The sequence below is a fragment of the Ixodes scapularis genome, unplaced genomic scaffold (assembly GCF_016920785.2).
Source record: "Ixodes scapularis isolate PalLabHiFi unplaced genomic scaffold, ASM1692078v2 PGA_scaffold3__209_contigs__length_174095766, whole genome shotgun sequence".
Lineage (NCBI taxonomy): Eukaryota > Metazoa > Arthropoda > Arachnida > Ixodida > Ixodidae > Ixodes > Ixodes scapularis.
Genome location: NW_024609868.1, coordinates 150,391,837 through 150,411,687, shown reverse-complemented (window position 1 = coordinate 150,411,687; position 19,851 = coordinate 150,391,837). Strand labels below are relative to the sequence as shown.

The window sequence follows — 19,851 nt, the reverse complement described above, 5'->3', positions numbered from 1 at the left end:
TAATACACGTATCAGGCGCTAAAAAAAATTTCCGTAATATTGCAAAGGGATCCTAGGAAACTTAAACAATCTTAACAATTTGTTTCTACACAAACATAAACTGTAGACTTTGATTAACTTTGATACTATTCGTAGAGGCAATACATCAGAAAACTTATTCGACTCAGGAATCTGCAGTTTATTCGTCATCATCTTGAAATTTCGGCACAAGGAAGTCGGTATATGAGAGTAGTTGCATGGCGAATTGTTCAAAGCGCAACGTTTGGGCGTTGTGGCCATATTTGTATATGAAAGACATGATCTTCTATGGGAGCGCTGCCGTTACCCCTCAAGAGGTGGCGGAAGCATACAATGGCACACATTTCTGGGGATGTCAGAGTAACGCCACTCCAGCCATTTCGGAGCTTAGCATCATAATCATACTTGCCAGCTTTCCGAAGCTTTGTATAAAATCCCAGGAAATAATTTTCCTGCCTGAAGGGATCATAAAATTGTTCGAAAAAGGAAAACGATATAGCCTCAGCACCCTTAAGAACGTTTCTTAATCTAAAAAAGTCGCATTTCTGATTTGTAACGATCGCCGACGTCGTCCGCCCTGCACCAAGCACTAAAATGGCGACATCCACAAGAAAATGGCAGAACGAAGCGCCCATAATCTAGGCGTGCGACTACTCAGTGCCTTTTAATCATTACAGTCGTGAACCTGAGGTGGCAATGGTTCTTGCGCATGCCGTGTTCTGGAATCTGGACAAAAACGTTTAGCGAACTCCGTCACCGAACTAACGGGCCAGTGAACACGAATGAGAACCTAAATATTCGTCGTCAGATTTATTGCTAGTGAAGGAGAGGCGGCTGGCTCAAATATAATCTGTGAGCCGAATTCGTCAGTGTCGCACCAGCATGGTACAACACACGCAATCGAGTTGTAAAAAAAGCAAACGACTAACCGCAATAAAACGTGAAAAAAACGCTGCGTTATTACCGACAGCTGAAAAACATATTTGTGTCTTAAGATCGGAACATCTCGGATGCCCTGCCTAGTCTATAATTTCACCGCTCCACCCTATGAAGACGCTGGGGAATGAGTCGTAGGGGAAATATGTACCCTTAATTTGGTTATGTTACATTGTTTTTAAGCTCTGAGTGTTGTACTAAAAACTGAGCGCTGGTTCGCATCTCTCCAGAATACATGTGAAGGTATGTACTTATTGCAGCCATTGCTGTGCAGTACTTTAATAACATCGTACTTGAAGTACTACATCATGTAGGATTATGCGACTTGTACTTTGCTTGGAGTACATAGTCTGAGTATGTAGACGTTTTTTGGTATTTTCCGACAAAAGTACAACTCCCGATTTCAAAGCACATTCCCTAAATTTGATCTTGTTAAGATTGCAAGAAATTGATTTGTTAACAACTAAGTGCTTGATATGTTTATTGTATTATGGTTTGTTGTTGAAAGTAAATCAAGTACTATCTGGTCACTAGGCTCAATCCAATTTTCAACACCATTTTGACGATAACTGGACCAATTCTTACCAGTTAAAAAATAAAAAAAACGCTTTATATGGGAAATGAAGGTTGTGTGAAAGAGCTTATAAATTGTAGCTTGAAAGTGCATTGCATTTATGACACCTCACTTCATTACACAGCGCTCGATGTACTTACAACTTTACTTGAAGTACAATCTCCTACAATATGAAAAACCCACTGGGAGCGCGCGGACGAAACGGTGTCTGGCGAGGGCGCTGCGTGCGCTCCGGCCGACGGCATTCTCCCCCCAGCGAGAACTCACTTGGGGCTCTGCTAAAGCGCAACACTCGCTTATCAGTTTCGGTTTCACGGCGGAGAGCAGTTCGTCAGCGTCATGCCACGGCTGTGTCATACTACCGCAGCAGTTGCTGTCCGAGAGAAACCGGCTTGAGCCAATGCGAATATTCTCACTCTGTTGACGCGCGAGATCAAAGCCATCCCTCTATACTTCGTCTCACCATACGATGGACTAAAGGCAAATGCCACGGACCGCCAGGTCCAATCACGATCCCCTTAGAAATTGCGTGGTGTTTCGCTTCGATGCACGTATCAGATGTCGCGTCTCGGACCACTGATCAGGGGACGGGTGGACAGTTGTTCGAATCGAAGAGTACTGAGTGACTAAAAAATTTTACATCGCCAGGAAAGCCACAACATAAAGGCTATATGCAGCGTCGAAGTTATAGAAATGATGCGGCGCTTTTGGATTCGGAGCGTCATTCGTCCACCCCTAATCAATGTTAAGCGTGTCATAGTATAGCGTGAAACGGGATTGGACCTGGCGGCCCGTGGCTGTGGCCTTTAGTCCATCGTAGGAGGAGACAGAGTATACCAGCGAATGCATTCTTCAACAAATTTTATATTTTACGTATATGACTATGGTATAACTTTAATATATGCTTAGTTTGCAGTGCTGTCTGATATTTTACGCCAGAAACAACTGAAAACAACGAGTGATGACAAGCTTGCTTCGACCCTTGGTGACCATATCGCTGGGCATGACGCCGATGAAGCGTGCTTTTCCGCTAAACCGAAGACGAAAACTGTTAAGGCTGAACTCCATGGGACGAATATGCAGCGAAAAATCGACGAATTTTGCCCGGCGGCTTTTGCTCTGCGCGTGGCATCAGCACAGTGGCTGCTATGTCGCGCGCAAATCGAGCGTGCCGTCGGGCGGCGTTCGTCAGTTATTCGTCGCATAATTCGCTCCATGGAGTTCAGCCTTTAGGTGTGTTCAGGCCCGGTTGAGCCCCGAGTGAGTGTCCTCCACTCGAAACAAAATGAAATCGCCTGAAGCGCGCGCAGCACCCCCACCTGCCGCCGTTTCGGGTACATGCTCCCAGTGGGTCTTTGATGTTGCAGGAGACTGAACCTCTCATTTACTTTGTACTTTACTTCGAGTACTTTTTAGATTGCAGCCTACATTAGAGCTTGAAAATCATCAGGGCCTTCTCACGTATTAAAACCTCTTATTCGAGAACGACATTCTGTAGGTGAATCAGACAAGGACGATTTGCATGTACGAGAGCAAAAAGCCCGTCGAGGTCATTTTTTTTTATTTTTTGCTTTCGACTGGTTCTTTGTTGGACTCATTTGAACTGCTCTACCCATATTGTGCGGAAGTTGATACGAATCGAACTTTTTAGATGGCGTTTCTGATCGTTTAGCGGGCTGTTTCATCACTAATCAGGGAATTTATTGTTACCGTGATTGCTCAGAACGGGAATCATTTCTATTGTTCTAATGATCGCAAGACAGGGGACTCCGAGCTACGTCCCGCCGTTGACGTCCAAGTAGGCTCGAAGGCAAACGGGTAAATGCATCGATCCACCTATATTTCATGACCACCAGATAGCGCAATTTTCGGGCCAAGGTTTGATTATCATCTGGGGATTCAGGACACTAAAAAATCATGAGCCATTCCACTTTGTGAAGGTGGATGACCAGAGAAGCTGTTTAGCATGCGACACAGAACCGCCCCGAGGAGCCGAAGTATGGTGCCTGAATCGAAGTATGGTGCCCACACATCAAAAGTGGTCCCGAAGTGGCAACAAATGACGTCACAGAAGCCGGAGCGTCCTGCTGTAGCCTTTCGCGATCCTAGCGGTTGGCCGTAGAAATGCTGGCGAAAAGCACGAGCGAACGCGAGTGTCGCTGTGGTAACGGCGTCCCAGGCGTCCCAACTTCCAGCTGCTGTAGCTTCCGTGGACTGTCACCGTGGAGAGCGACCTACAGCAGAACAGGCGTCTGCCACCTACAGCACAGCTGTTGGAGCGGCGCCAGGATCGCGACCGGTGACTGCGGCTGTGTTCCAAATCTGACCTAAATGGATCCCAGTTACTCCGGCGGGTTGTGTCACGTGACATCACATATTGAAAAACGCTGGGCGCGGGTAGGTTTTGGAACGCCAAGGTACAAAACCTTTACCCTGGAGTAAGATCGAGTAAGTTTTGGAACACGGCCTGCATGACACTTCTATGACGTCATCGGGCGGAACTCGAGGGACCACTTTTTTTGGCCGCGGTAAACACACCAGTCGGAGACGCGTTCCAGGCACCATAGCCGAAGGAAAGTGGACGCGCGCGACGGGACCGCCACCCCAAGAGCGTGAGGAAAGGAAACTAGGAACGCAAGTGCTTGGAACAACGACAAACAGAGGTCGGTGCGAGTCCGACACGGATCACGCAGCGGCAAATCTTAGGTAGAATTATCTACCTGAGAATCTACTGATCTCAAACATGGTGCCGGTTGATAACTAATCTACAGAATAAACCTATGCGGAGGGCAAGTTCGTTTGCTTTTTGCGCAGGGGGTAGCGATGACGTCAGAACGCCGAGCCCTGTTTGGCTGATTGCGACCCCCTATCTGAGCGTCGTCTGCTCCTTTGCAACGTCGTCTGCGTCTGTCTTACCTTTCCTGCGACTTTCGGAAGTGCAGAGGCCAGGTTCACGAAACGATCTTACGCCAAAAATGTGCGTAAGACAAAACTTAAGAACAAATTCGTATTCACGAAACGAAATCTTCGTAAGTTTTGCGCAGATTACGACGAAATCCTACGACAGCTCCGAAGCTGTCTTACGCACTTCTTACGATCAAATCAGCATGGCCGACAGCGTCGCGGTCGCGACGACCCACGGACGTTTATTTTTCAACGTGCGCTTCTCACGCGTCCCGACTTCAAGCAGCAAGAAAAAAATAAAAGGTACTTGAAACAGACCACGACGAACAAGAACGCTAAATCCACAAACACCCGGGAAAAGCTCCAACGGCCACGATTCCACCGAACGCGACCAAGCGAGCACGGCAGTTAGGCCTAGCAGGCACTCCGCGACTCGGCGACCGTCTGCCCACGATCGGCTGGGGTGCTGAATGGAATATGCCCGCGCGACCCTTGTGAACCCTTCCCGTATTATACTTTGATCGCTTACCTCAATTTTAGATTAAGAGGTCAATTTCTTCCTCTTGTTATCTCCTTGTTTCCCGAGGAAACGGTGACTTTCGCCGGTGAAAAAGCGGTGAATCTCCGACAGACGCGGGAAAGGTAAAGCAACCATCGCTTTGACTAGCAGACGTAAAGCAGACGACATTAGGGAGTTTTCGTAGACCGCGTTTCCTCCTCCGCTAAACCCTCCGCTACGAAGAAACTGCTACTGCGCCTGCGCGCCGATGGCCTTGACTGTACAGTTCCGGGTAACGTAGCGGGTTGCGGAGAGCCGTTGCGGAACGGCGAAAACGATCTACGAAAACTCCCTAATAACTGCGCCAACCCGCCGACGCCGTTAAAGAATGAGGGGTCTCGCCGCACACGAAAGGAGGGAAAAAGTATCTGGGAGGGAACTTGCGGACACTAACACGCTCCCTCTCGGTTCTCAGATAACAAACCTCGGCGCCTCGGGACACCTCGCCAGTGAGCCCTTTGGCTTCTCTCTTTGATGCCCGTCTGCTAGTTGTTATTTCGTCTGCCCTCTCTGAAAGGCGAAGTCGAGCTCGCTCGTAAAGACCTGCACCTCCGAAAGTCGCAGGAAAGGTAAGAGAGACGCAGACGACATTGCGAGCAGACGACGTTGCGAGCAGACGACGTTGCAAAGGAGCAGACGACGCTGAAATAGGGGGTCGCGATCAGCCAATCAGGGCTCGGCGTTCTGACGTCACCGCTACTTCCTTTCTCATGCGCAGAACACGAAAATGAGCCCACTTGCGAGGCGTATTGCTAAATTGCCCAAGCATCAAGTAGAATGCAGGGAATAATGTTCCAGACGCCCCACCTGCGGGCGTCTGCAGCAGTAACTGTTCTAAAGGAAAAGCCTAAAACAATGGCACCATGCACGCGTGTTCGTGAACGCTTTATTTCGGTTATTTACTTCGGATCTTTTATACGGGGAAGGCGCGCGCGTGCGGCGCGTGCGGCGGTGCGAGCGCAGAGTTTTTGGTCACGCACACGAAAACTCCACGGAACCCTAGCCATAAACAGCTTCGCTGTTAAAGCCAGAAGACAAGGTACAGCCTTACTTAACCATCTTTGGCCAGAGTCTGGGTATCTTGGCCCTCTACTCACCAAGCAAGTGCAAAAGTTAGGATCCACTGCTGGTAGTTTCACTGCTATCTGGTTCTTTCCACCTAAATCTCCAAACAAATGCCAGTGTTACGATTAACTACTGACAGTTCGACTGTCGTAAGGCCCTTGGCACCTCGTCAGGCTTCTTTGTCTTGTCTTTTTTGTGATTTTGGTTTGGACCCTCCAAAAGTTATTTCTTGTTTTGGAAAATAAAAATTCTGACTTAACCGCCAAACAAGTGTGAGTGTTAGGCTTTACTGCTGGTTCTTCGGTTCATACGTGGCGTTGTTGACTCGAGTGAGGCACTTTGGCAATTTCGTGGCGAGCCAGAGAAAAGCAATAAAAACGACCCAGAAAATACTCTAACACTAACTGAAGCCCTGTAGCAAGACCGTATTAGGCCCAACTTAGGCCCCTAAAATTTCCAAGCTTGTGCGAACTTCGGCGTTTCTCACCTGGGCATTGCTCGAGCCTTGTCAGGCTCTGCATTTCTGTCGCACACAATCACTTTTTGGTTGCAAACAACCAACGTGGTGTTTGGAATTGAAACGAAGGGGATTGAACGCTTTCCTGCAGGTACAACGTGGTGTTCCTGGTGCTCACATACGTGGTGCCGGTGACCACCATGATCGCCACGTACACGCGCATGAGCATGGTCCTGTGGGGAAGCCGCTTCATCGGCGAGTTCACCCAACACCAGCACAAGGCGCTGCAAAGCAAGCGGAAGGTCAGTCAGACGCCGATCTTGCTTCCCCGGGCGAACTCGATCCTCCGCATCGAACGCACGCACTGTTATGTTTAGTTGTACGATCTAAATTCTTCCCTCTTTTGTTTGTTCCTTCTTTGCTGGCATCTGTGGCAGCGGCCCCCTTACACCTGCACCGCTGCCGAACGGCACGCGCCAAGAGCGCGCGCTGTGCTGCGCGCGCTGTCTGTCTGTTGGTTTGTTCGTTTCGTTTCTTCTCTTTTCTCTCTCTCTCTTTCTGCTCGAGAATTAAAACAGTTTTGCAATGTGACTCCGACTTGGCTGGTCGCTTTCTAGGCTGCCTCCACAGTTTTGGCGACGAGGGTGCTGAACCTGGGCACTCTCACTCCCAGAGGAAACGTGCGTCGTTCGGCATAAGCTCACATCGGCGGGGGTGCCTGGCGTCGCGACGACTCCTGCTTCCGACGAATTCCGGGCTCACCAGAGAACCTCGGTTGCTGGTTGTCAATGGCCGTGCGTTCCATTTCGAACGTCCTCCTCGATTCCTAAGCCGACATCTTAGCCGCAAGCACGGCTGACTGTGACCGGCCACCACCAAACTTCCTGGACAAGGCCGGTACGCCACCGATACCGTGGAAATCGTGGCTACGAATGTTCGAGCGATACATATTGGCTACTGGCGCTCAGGAATATTCCGCCGAGCGACGCCAAGCAAAGCTGCTCAACTGCCTGGGGGTCGAAGGCCAGCGCATCTATGACTCTCTACCAGCTCCCGTTGGACCGGCGCCAGCAACGTCACCGGCGGGAGACGGTCAGCAAGCCCGGCAAGCGTCTCGCGACGTGTATAGAGAGACCCTCACGGTCCTCGAGGCTGAAGTTTCGCAGCCGGTCAACGAGACCCTGTAACAACTCCGGTTTCACATGAGAAAACCGCAAGAAGGAGAATCTCTGCGCGACTTTCTCTCAGCACTCCGAGCATTGGCCGTGCCGGCGAACTTCGGTGCCGACACCGAGGCTGTCATCCGCCGACAGTTCATGGTGGGTGCTGCTTCCGCAGAGATTCAAGAACGCCTGGTACTTGACGCCGCGCTGCCGTTCAGCGTGGCCTTACAGACTGTCCTTAATTTGGAACGCTCACGCCGGGAAGTTCGAGAATGGGCTTCGGCAACTGCGCCAGCTGCGCCGTCGACGGCGTCGGAGGAGCACGTGACCTGCCGCGTCACAGGGCGCGCAACGAGTCAACCTCAGCCGATGATGTCATCTTTGCACGAGCCGTGGCGCTCGCGCCGTGAGTCACCTGTGCGATCTCCGACGGGGCGTTCTTCAGCTGCTTCAGCCCGGTCAGTGAACGCACGCGCTTCGCGCTCGCCTAGCCAGCAGAGCTGCGTAACCTGCGGCCGTAGCGGCTATGGTGGTTTCGACCGTGGCAGTCGTCAACAGAGCCCTGCACGATCGGCGTTTCGGCGTTCGGTGCGTTTCGAATCACCGCGGCGGCAACCATCTCCAAGGCGGAACTACGGCTACGGAAGAACATGTCCCAACTGCGGTTACGGTCAGGCACACTGCAGGGGCTATGACGTCTGCCCAGCGAGAGGTCAGCACTGCGACAACTGCGGTCGTCGGGGACATTTTTCACGCGCTTGTAGAAGTGTTCGCCGATCCCTGCTGCGCCGCCCGCGTGATCAAGTTGAGCAGATCGTCGACGACTACTACGATGACGACGACGAGCAGTGGGAGGTGTCCCACATTTCCGGACCTTCTCAAAGCAAGCTGTACTTAAACATCCAGGTATTTGACTCGACGCTGCAGTTTCTTCTTGACACGGGGTCAGCCGTCTCTATCGTGGATAGTGCCATGTTCGTCCGGTATTTCGCGAGCAAGGCGACAGTTGTACCACCACCTGTGAAGCTCCTGAACTTTTCTCAGCAGCCCATCACCATTCTGGGAGCATTCGAGGCACCGGTAATGTTCAGGGAGCGTGCGGCAACAGTACTTTTTTACATTGCTGACCGTGGTACCTCTTTACTCGGCATGGACGCTGTTGTAGCCCTCGACATCCAGATAAGTGGCGCCACTCGGTCGTGCTTCTATACTGATACAGAGGGTTCTGGCGACCCGCCGAGAGAGAAGGACGAGAGGTTGACACCGGCCCCACAGGACGAAGCGTCAAGTGCATTGAGAAATGAGTGGTCGGCAAGGGTGCAAAATCAGCTGGCCTCAACATCGTCCCCACCACAGGCTGCTGCTTCAGTGGTGCCTGAACCAGCAAAGCCAAACCTGCCGCCTTCCATGAGCAACTTCGAGCACCTCTTCAGTCCGGGTCTTGGCCGTGTCAAGGACGTTGTCCACAAGGTAAACATTCGACCTTCTGTCATTCCCGTCCGTCATCGAATGAGACGTATTCCTCTAGCAGCGCGTCAGTCAGTATCAGAAGAAATCAGACGCTTGGAAGCGGCTGGGGTCATCGAGCGGATTAATTCCTCTGAATGGGTATCACCAATTGTGGTGGTGCAGAAGAAAGACGGCTCAATTCGAATGTGCGTGGACCTGCGGGAAGCCAACAAAGCTGTCGTTATTGATAGCTTTCCTCTTCCGCACATAGAAGAACTTCTGCATGCTTTACATGGTGCCAAACATTTTTCCAAGCTTGACTTAGCGGCTGCTTACCACCATGTGCCGCTACATAAAGATAGCCGGGACCTAACCGCATTTATTACACACGAAGGTCTCTTCCGGTTCAAGAGAGTATGTTTCGGACTGGCATCGGCGCCAGCAGCTTTCCAGCAGATGATGTCGGAAATGCTTCACGACTGCGAAGGTGTGTTGGTCTACCTTGACGACTATTGTTGTTTTTGGCAGGACCAAGGAGGAGCACACACACCGTCTGCGTGAGGTGCTGCGGCGTATCTCGGATGCTGGACTGAAACTCAACAACAAGTGCCTATTCGATGTGCCAGAATTTTCGTTTTTGGGTCATAAAGTCAGCGCTCAAGGGATTGCTCCGCTACAAACGAAGGTGGATGCACTCAACGCTGCCCCTATCCCCACGGACATCACCCAACTCCGTTCGTTTCTGGGGATGGTGGAGTATTACTCTCGCTTCGTGCCTCGGTTAGCGTCTGAGGTCGAACCTCTTCGAAGGTTCCTGCGAAAAGACACTCCGTTCGTCTGGGACAACGAGGCGGACAGAAGCTTCAACCAAGTCAAGAGGCTGCTGTCATCTGCCAGGACACTAAGAATGTTCGACCCCACGTTGCCGACCATCGTGGCCACAGACGCGTCGGCATACGGCATTGGGGCTGTGCTGCAGCAGCGTCATGGTGACGGCGTCTTCCCTGTCGCATTCGCCTCAAGGACGCTCACTTCGACAGAGCGGCGATACTCGGTCGGGGAAAAAGAAGCGCTTGCGTGTTTGTGGGCGTGCGAAAAATGGCACATATACTTATGGGGCCGCCACTTTACCCTTCGCACAGACCATCAAGCACTCGTGTCTTTGCTGTCCACCGGAGGAGCAGGACGTCGCCCGCTACGGATCACCCGTTGGTCACATCGCCTACTGAAGTACAACTTCACGGTGGAGTTCCAGCGAGGTGCCGAAAACCAGGTAGCAGATGCCCTGTCCCGCTTGCCGATGTCACAGGAAGAAGAGGGGATGGAGTTCGACGACGAGATAATCTCCTTTGTCGCTTTAGACGAAGAGTGCATCAGGAAACAACAGCTGCAAGAGGAGACAGCGAATGACGCTCTGCTCACCACTGTCATGGGATATGTGACCTCTAAGTGGCCTCCAGTGAGCTCTCTCTCCGCTGATGCGGCCATCTTCTACGACCTGAAGGATGCGCTCTCCGTCAACGACGGTCTCCTGCTGCGCGGAGAGCAATTCGTCATCCCCACGACTATGCGATGCGCTCTTGTCGCCAGAGCACACGAGGGCCACAACGGCATTGTCAAGACGCAAGCACGCCTTCGTGAGCTCTATTGGTGGCCCCGCATGAACGCAGAAGTGCGTAGTGCAGTCTGCGCCTGCAAAATCTGTAACACCTCAGACAAGAGTGCCAAGACGTCACCGACCCCTCTCCAGCCAGTGCCCTTGCCAGAGCGACCTTGGTCAAAGGTGGGCATCGATGTCGTGGGCCCTTTTGAGCGAGCGGAGCCTGCGTGTCGCTACGCCATCACGCTGGTGGACTACTTTTCCAAGTGGCCCGAGGTACAGTTCTGCCCAAACGTCACCACGGGGAGGATCACGGACTTTCTGCGCGCCATCTTTGCCAGAGAGGGGTACCCTGACAGCGTTGTGAGCGACAATGGGCCACAGTTCGTTTCAGGCGAATTTGAGACGTTCCTTAAAGCGCGAGGTATAAAGCACCAGCTGGTTTCTGTCTACTACCCCCAGTCCAACGGGCAGGTTGAACGTTTCAACCGTACCCTAAAGGGTTTTCTCCAGTGCGCCAACCTTGAGCGGAGCAGCATCCGGTCATCCCTTGTAGACTACCTGATGATATATCGCTGCACGCCCCATGCCACGACTGGACTTTCTCCTGCTCTCCTGCTGCATGGACGGAAGCCTCGCACCCGCCTTAACATCCTCGGACTGTCGTCGGCGCAGTTCTTGCAAAATCCCATCGAGGAGCTGCAACGGCTGCGACATCGAGTGCAGCAGAGGCAGCAGTACACGAAGGAGTACACCGACCGGCGTCGAGCGGCGAAGAGCCCCAGATTCAGGGTAGGCGACTGGGTTAGAGTGAAGAAACCAGGAAAGGTAGCCAAGGGGAAGTCGGCCTTCGGGCCGCCACTACGCATCATGAAGCGGGTCGGTCGGTGGACATTCCGGCTGGGAGATGGTAGAGTGTGGAATGCCTCTAAACTCGCAGCTGCTTCCGATCCCAGCCTAGGAAGTGATCAGCAGGGGACACCGGCTGCCGTTCAAGGTGGCCAGCCCGCGAGCCACACTGCTACTCCAGGTGACGCGTACCATAGGCATCATACTTGGCAGCCTCAAGAGTCAAGTTCGGCCATGCAGCAGCTGCCTCGATCGCGGACGCCTGAGTGCAGACCTGCCCCGGACACGCCTCCAGGAATGGGAACTTCAACTGCTCAGTGTCCTAGGCAGGTGCTTCTAAGGCGCTCGGGGCGGAACCGTCGACCACCAGTGCGGTATGGAGACCTTGGTACTCGATGAAATGAGTGAACTATTTCCTTTTGTGTTTTCGACGTAGAGTGAACTATTTGTGTGCTTCATTTAAACTGTGCTTATCATGCTCTTGATTTTTGCTGTTGTAAATGCGTGCATGTTTTTGTCATCGTCTTGTTCCTACACTCTTAAAAAAAAAAAAAAAGAAGGGAGGGGAAAATGTTATGTTTAGTTGTACGATCTAAATTCTTCCCTCTTTTGTTTGTTCCTTCTTTGCTGGCATCTGTGGCAGCGGCCCCCTTACACCTGCACCGCTGCCGAACGGCACGCGCCAAGAGCGCGCGCTGTGCTGCGCGCGCTCTGTCTGTCTGTTGGTTTGTTCGTTTCGTTTCTTCTCTTTTCTCTCTCTCTCTTTCTGCTCGAGAATTAAAACAGTTTTGTAATGTGACTCCGACTTGGCTGGTCGCTTTCTAGGCTGCCTCCACACGCACCAGTTCCCAAACAAATCATCATTGCCGGAACAAAGGGAATAGCAGCTTTCAAGAGACAGAATAGGCTGATACGGTCACGTCTCGTTAAGACGGACCCCGTTCGTATACATGCCCCACAATAGAGACGACAGTTTCGGGACGACCTCGATAAGTGCATGCATTTTTGTCTCGTTATAACGGACACCACACTTGTTGTCGACGCTTTGGGGGAGAGGGGGGGGGGCATAAAAAGAAGACTTCACTGCTCCACAAAATTAACTTACAAACAAATATCGCCCGCAAAAATAGCGAAAGCTTAAATATGGAACTCCTGGACGCTTCGGACTTTTTCAAAAATTGCTTTTTCAATATTCTTTTTTTAACTTTGATGGTATTGGGACTTTAGCGTAATCTTTAAAGACGTAACACTAATTTTTTTTATTTGTCGATGCGAGCCGCATATTTTCTTTACGATCATGACATCATATATCAGTGATTAATTGCACTTTATTAGGCGGGAAATAGGGTAACACAATTCCTAGCTTCTTCGCCTCTTCCTTTTTATTCTTTCGGGTTTCCCCAGCCTACGCGAGACTTATCCACGTTGACATTAACAATTCGAGTGGACATATGCCACTTTTCCAGGTTTCAAAGAGTTCACATACACACGCACACACGCACACGCACACGCACACGCACACGCACACACACACACACACACGCACGCACGCGCACACACACACGCACACGCACGCACGCACGCGCATACACACACGCACACGCACGCACGCGCATACACACAAGCACACGCACGCACGCACGCGCATACACGCAAGCACACGCACGCACGCACGCGCGCACACACACGCACTCGCACGCACGCACACGCACGCACACACGCACTCACGTACGCACACACACACACACACGCGCGTGCGCACGCACGCACGCACGCACGCGCGCACGCACGCACGCACACGCACGCACACACGCGCACGCACGCACGCACGCACACACACACACGCACACACACACAACATGAGTGTCCAGAAGAGGACACTACAAGAACTACCTACATGTATATTACAAATGATTTTTTTCGTGTTTACCTATAGATTATGTCATAAAGTTGATTGAAAGGGCTAGTCGTTTTTTTGTTTTTCTTTCTTTGCTATATCTGGCAGTTTGTTGCGTATTCTACATGACGGCTCCGTAATAAAGTAAACTAAAATGAAGCAAGGGTGGCATTTCTTTTACAAGAATAGATGTACCGAGCTGATTCATGAGAGAGGAGGCGGCAAACGCCGTCGTCACTCTGTCAGATTTATTTTATGACCAATTATTCCTCGCTATATTCATAGTAAGTGTAGCCATACCAGCCAGTGTGGAGGCCTTTGAACAACGATCTGAAAACCCTTGCAGTGAACAAAAACGTTAAAAAAACGGCAAATTCTTTTCCAACTCGGGCAACGATGCTGAGCTGAAGCGTGCAAGGAATGAAGGGAAGAAAGTGCAAACACTGTAAACGAATGTATCTTCGCGGGTTGAACATTTCATGAGTATTACAAGTTGTTTTTTAAGGGAATATTTCACTGCCTCGAAATTTTCCAATTGGAAGTTACATGCTAAATCTGTTTGCCACCGTGAGGCTGTGTATTGGCGAGATCAGTATTTTGTGATATTTTTAAAATCCAGAGGTTCACAAAACTAAGTAATATACAGTACTTAGGCTCACAATAAACTGGCACCGGTCTCTGAGTGAAAGCAGAAAGGCCATGTCCCACAGTTCATTTAACCTTCCAATATAACCATTTTCGAGCTTCGCGGTGCATGATAAAAAATACTATTTAGGTGGCGACACACGAGGCGCAAACACACACATACATCGGTCGGCCTGTGACAAACATCGGTTGTTCTGGGAATTCACAAACTAAAGGAACGTATTGAATCCGTCAAAAAAGAAGAAGAACAAACTCACAAGATGGTTAATCTCGAACGTTTACTTGTAGTGTACGTCTTACGGTCAATGTTCTGTTTTATTATCTTGTACGAACAATATTTTGCCGATGAGTGCTCAAAAAACTGGTTTTCAACCTAGTGCTTACTCGAGTAGAAGCTTTTGACAAGGAATACTTAATGTAGAGTATAATTTACAGAAATTAAATATAATTTGAAGTTTTTAGGATGCACGAAACTGCAGTTAAACAATATTAATTTCAGCCTGCATGAACCCAGTCGACTATATTTGGTGTGTGTAGCTTCGAAGTCTTCTTGGCATCTGCAGCCTAGGAGCCACGGCTTGCCATGAGCGAAGTCTGAGCTTCACGTTAGCGCAGACCAGATGTTCCCCAGTAAGGATACAGATGCTCATGTCATAAACTGTGGGAAGGATACTTCAGAAGTTGTCCCTCCTTTTGAAACAAGAATGTTCAAAACGTACCCCATATACATAAACGGGTCGTGCTCCGGTACTGTCCCACGGCTCGACGACGATAGGGCGCACAAGGTTACCTGCCGGTCTCCGGCGTGTCTTTTCTTGCTTCAGGTTGTCAAGATGCTGTCCACCGTTGTGACTCTGTTTACGGTGTCCTGGTTGCCGTACCATCTGTACTTCCTGTACGTCTTCCACCACCCGAACGTGGCCTACGTGGATTCCATCCAGCATGTCTACCTGGCCATGTACTGGCTCGCCATGTCGCATGCCATGTACAACCCAATCGTCTATTATCTCATGAACAGGAGGTAAGACGTATTACTTTACATTATGGTTGCCGCTGAGGTTTGTCAATATCTCAGGGAAGGTTTCTGCATATAATTTGAAACAAATTTTACCTTAGTTTTTTTCATGTCGCGTAAAAGAAAGGTGCTAATTATTGCTGAAAAAAAGATGGAAACTATTGCTCTATTAAAAAAAAAGAAAACTAACGCGTCTATATCATAACACAGCACGCATGTAGGTCTATATTTATTTAAATTGTGCAAGCTGAATAGAACTTTAATGTTTCTTTAAATTCTATCAGTTCTGAAAAATCACGTGTGGCATACGAGTCCACTCGCAAGAATCGAGTTTTTAATAAAACAATACTCTTGCCATATAATACAATAATCTGCTCCCAGGTGTACTCTAGGGGAAATCCACTTGCAAACTATATGCGTCTCTTGTTTTAATGGGCGCTTATTGTCTTTTGAATCGATCACACGTTGCCAGGCCACCGTATTTTTTGTGCGGCGTCCCGCAACAAAAATAAATTGCAGTTTGGCGCCCTCTGTTGTTTTCGTTCTTGCATCATCATTATTCATCTAATGTTTTCAGTATATTTACAAAAACCGATGGTGCTCACGATAAAGAGAGGTAATTCGACGTTCGGCTACTGGCGCTTTATCTGAATACATACCGATTCGTAAATCAGGTAATCATGATGGATGATAAACACTTCGCACACTCAAACTTGAAGTATATGAACACGACACACCTCAATGGCGTAAGGCGTCGACCATCCGCAGCGTGTTTATGCTATTAAAGACTGAATTGTTTAATGCGTGAGCATTAGAACGCTCGTTTTGACGAAAACCCGCCGGTGTCAGTCAGTGTGTCAGAGACATGCCTGTCGTCGCGAGGAGAGTAGGGTGGTGAGGAGGTATTGTGTCGGCGTAAGGCGGCGGAGAGAGGGGGAGAGGGTGACGCCTGGAGACGTCAGCGCTTCGGACCAATAGCAGGGAAAAGCTGCCGCGGAGGCAGAGGAGAGAAGGCGCCGCGCCGCTTTGGAATGTGGCCCAGGGGCCCCAATCTGGTCACTAGGCGAAAACGTCGGCAAGAAATCTGGAGGCCGTGATTGTCCAACGCCGCAGTTAACCTTGGTGCCGGCCAATCAGAGCCGCCGACTTTGTCGCCGGCTTTTTCGCCAAGTAGCGTGATTAACTCCCCAACTCAGTTGCAAAGCAGCAGATTGGGAGAGTTTGGCCAGTGGGCGGAGCAAAGGCCACCTCCAGAGCCGAATATTTCCCGCGCGGTTAAAGCGTAAACTAAAAGTGCGACACAGCTTCAACCAATGAGCAGACGGCGAAGTCACAATATTGGGGGTTAAATTTAAAGTATGAAATAGAAGCGTTCAATCTCGGCTTCTCGGTGACAATGGCGTCCTTAGCAAATCAGCAGCAACGACCGCAACCACGCAGTTTGCTCTGGTTTGAAGCGCACGTTCGTTTATTCTACCGTTGAATATGGACGGGACGAAAACCTCACATGCGCCAAGTTTTCACCTTTTTACTCTCGCGGAGCTAAAACGGCTTAAATTAGTCAAGTCGCATTTTTAGAGCTCACGGCCACCGCTAGGGGTCTGTTTCGAGGCCTGTGATTGGCCACGAGATACTCGCCTCTTAAAACCAATGAATGGCCAAACTCTCCCAATACACGGCTCTGCTCCGTTGCTGCTCCAGCGAAGACACCAAGAGTAACGACGGAAGTAAACTGAGGCCACGCGTCCATTGAATTTCATGGGATGAATCCCATTAATCGACGACCCAATTTCTTAATCTTTCTTTTTCTTGGGTAGTGGCAAGGCATTTACGCTAAAGATATGAAAAGCATTATCTACATAACGTAGCCACGATTGTTTTGTTCGAAGGGGAAAGGGAAGCGGTAGGAGCACCTTGTCTTATTATGGGAAACGACGAGGGAAGTTACTCACTTATATTTTCTTATTTACCTCCCCTCAGGTTACACGTAATTCCTCTATGCGCATTTGAGATTTATTAATGCGTTAGCATTAAAACGCTCGTTTTAACGAAAGCCCGGCGATCTCTTTCGTTCGCCAGCGTCGGAGACAGAGAGGGAGAAGGAGAGGGAGAAAGTGACGCCTGGGACGCTGGCATTGGTCCGAAGCGCTAACGTCAGCACACGTCACCTATATCCCGCTCTCCCCGCCGCTGACAAAATTACAGACACCGCAGGGTTCTCGTGAAACCCAGCCCTTGTGTTTTCGTGAAAGTTACGCTCACAGCTGGCGCGGAGCTAGCTTAAACACAGATTACCTTTTATGTTCTTTTTTGCCATTCAGTAAATTAGATTGTCTAAAACAATCGTGAAAACTACACTAAAGCGGTTTGTGCAGGTGGGTTGTACGGCCAGGCGGACATTATGTGGGTGGCTAACCTTTGTGATAAGTCGGCTAATTAAATGAAATTCGTTAATTAACTTCTTAATTAGTGAAAATAGACATATAGTCCCAAACAGAAACTTGCTGAGCATCATCGAAAATCACTAAATCAACTATTTTTAGAAGGATATAACGCCGGGCACCACCTTACGACGTTCTCTAAAAACGCTTCATTTGGACGCGTTTCTAGATTTCGGTTTCTTATCGGAGCCCATCTTTGCGCCCGCGGTCCTGTCCCCGGTGGTCGCGGCGCGAAGCCACCCCCTCGCCACCCTCGTAGAAAGGAGGGAAGTACGGCGCACGTGTGTTGCGCGTCTCACATGGGGGAGCAGGTCTGCGGGAGCAAAGATGCGCTCCGATAAGAAACCGAAATTTAGTAACGCGTCCAAATAAAACGCTTTTACAGAACGCCGTAAAATGCTTCCCCGGCGTTATATCCTTCCAAACATCGTTGATTTAGTGGTTTTCTATGATGCTCTACAAGTTTCTAATTGAAACCATGTGTTCATTTTCAGTAATTAAAAAGTTAATTAACGAATTTTAATTAGTTAGCCGACTTATCGCAAAGATTAGCCACCCACATAATGTCCGCCTTGCCGTATAACCCACCTGCACAAACCGCATTAGTGTAGCTTTCACGTTTTTTTTTTTAAACAAATGTGTAAGAATAAAAAAGAAATAACCTATGTAGTGCGGTATAAGAACAAATATACATGTTCTGGTCTCGTCATTTGCACACCTCTAACCTACGAGCGCATCATCTGGTGCCCCAACAAGTCTAGAATAGCAACATTCAAGAATGACGAAAGTATTTCATCAGATAAATCCAGCAAAAGGTGTGTCTGTGCACCCAATCCAAGTTATAGGTTCTTCCTACGAAACCATCTCTCGTTGATGATGAAAGCGAAATTCTAAGCGTATAATTTGAATATGCAAACATATCGTTAACAGCAAGCTCGAAAAGTAACGCACGTTTCAATATTCGCGGGATTGAACGTGTGATGCTTCATATTCTCAAAGTGCAGTCTACTAACACCGGTATGATCGCCACGGCCCAGGTTCCGGCACTACTTCCGGATGTTTCTGAGGGGCAGTTGCGCGTCCTCCTGGCTGGAGACGAGGCCGTCACTGAGCATCACCCCAGCCAGCCGCTGGGGCACACGCAGGGGCACCGACAACTTCTACCCGGGCCTCGCTCGAGGTCCGGACAAACTCCAAGACGGCAGCCATTACCTCAACCGGAAATTTACAGTGGCGCATGGAAAGGCCACCAACGGAGATGTGCTGTTGTGACCAAACTACCGCCATCTCTCCTTATCCATATCTGGGACCGTTTAGTAATTGGCTGTGCGTTTCTCTATGGAAAAAGACGCAATGGCGGGAAGATGCATACAATACCTAATGTGTGATAAACGACGTCCCCAAAAATATCATACCCATCCGTTGTTCCGTTTAATATGCGACTTAACAGTCAAGGCCGTGCAAAATAAAATCTTGTACCGCGCTGTTGTGTACAGTCGGTGACAGGTCAAAAACGAAGTGAAAGCTCCTCCCCCCTCTTTTTACTTATGTAGAGAGAACGCTGGAGAGGAGACGACCTCCTCCCCACCGTTTGCTCCGCTGAAGTGGAAAGGGGCGGGTAGAGCTTCCACTTCGTTCTTGACCTGTCACCCACTATAGCCAGATTACCTGAAGTGAAGAAGGAATTTCTGAATCCGACACATAAAAAAAAACGGGGTTGGGCGGAACATATTTATGTATAAGCATTAAAGAGGTATGAAGTACCTCCGCAAACGGAAATAATAATTTAAAAAAAGACGTCACGAAGTTTGCGCGAGATAGATATAACAGACTCGCCCAATTTCTAACACATTCTTTCGTTCTGGTTTAATATTTTGCTTCAATACTTGAGCGGTTCTAGAAAATGCCCCAACACAATTGCGAGTGTCTGTGAGCTGAGTGGTTTTCACTCAAAAGTATTCGCGACTGCATAAACTGTCCATAGCATATTGTAGAATTGGTGGAATAGTACTTTCAAGAAGAAAACGTACCGCAAGTGGTCGTCAAGCCTTCGATGGGAACCTGAGCCTTGTTGTTAAAAAAAAAAAAAAACAGAAAACGTATCCTTTAGTTTACACGTATTCTAACGCAAGTTGTGTTTTGTTTTAATAAAGATTTACTTTTACTGCGCTCTAGAAAGACTTTAAAACTACACCGGCTTATGAAAAAGTGCTTACGCTCTTAACGTTGAATTTACATCTTCCATGTTTTTGAAGTTTGCAAAAGGGTAAAAAAATTGT

The 19,851-nt window shown here is 49.3% G+C and overlaps 1 protein-coding gene across 1 annotated transcript in view; it reads left to right on the top strand.

Annotated features, from left to right (window-relative positions):
* The window catches only part of LOC121048185 (tachykinin-like peptides receptor 86C), a 198,099-nt gene extending 182,958 nt beyond the window's left edge, over positions 1-15,141 (top strand). Inside the window, exons 2-3 of the mRNA XM_042292922.1 lie at positions 6,665-6,815; positions 14,941-15,141. Of these exons, the coding sequence (XP_042148856.1) occupies positions 6,665-6,815; positions 14,941-15,141 (352 nt within the window). The remainder of the gene's footprint in view (positions 1-6,664; positions 6,816-14,940) is intronic.
* The last annotated feature ends 4,710 nt before the right edge of the window (positions 15,142-19,851 follow it).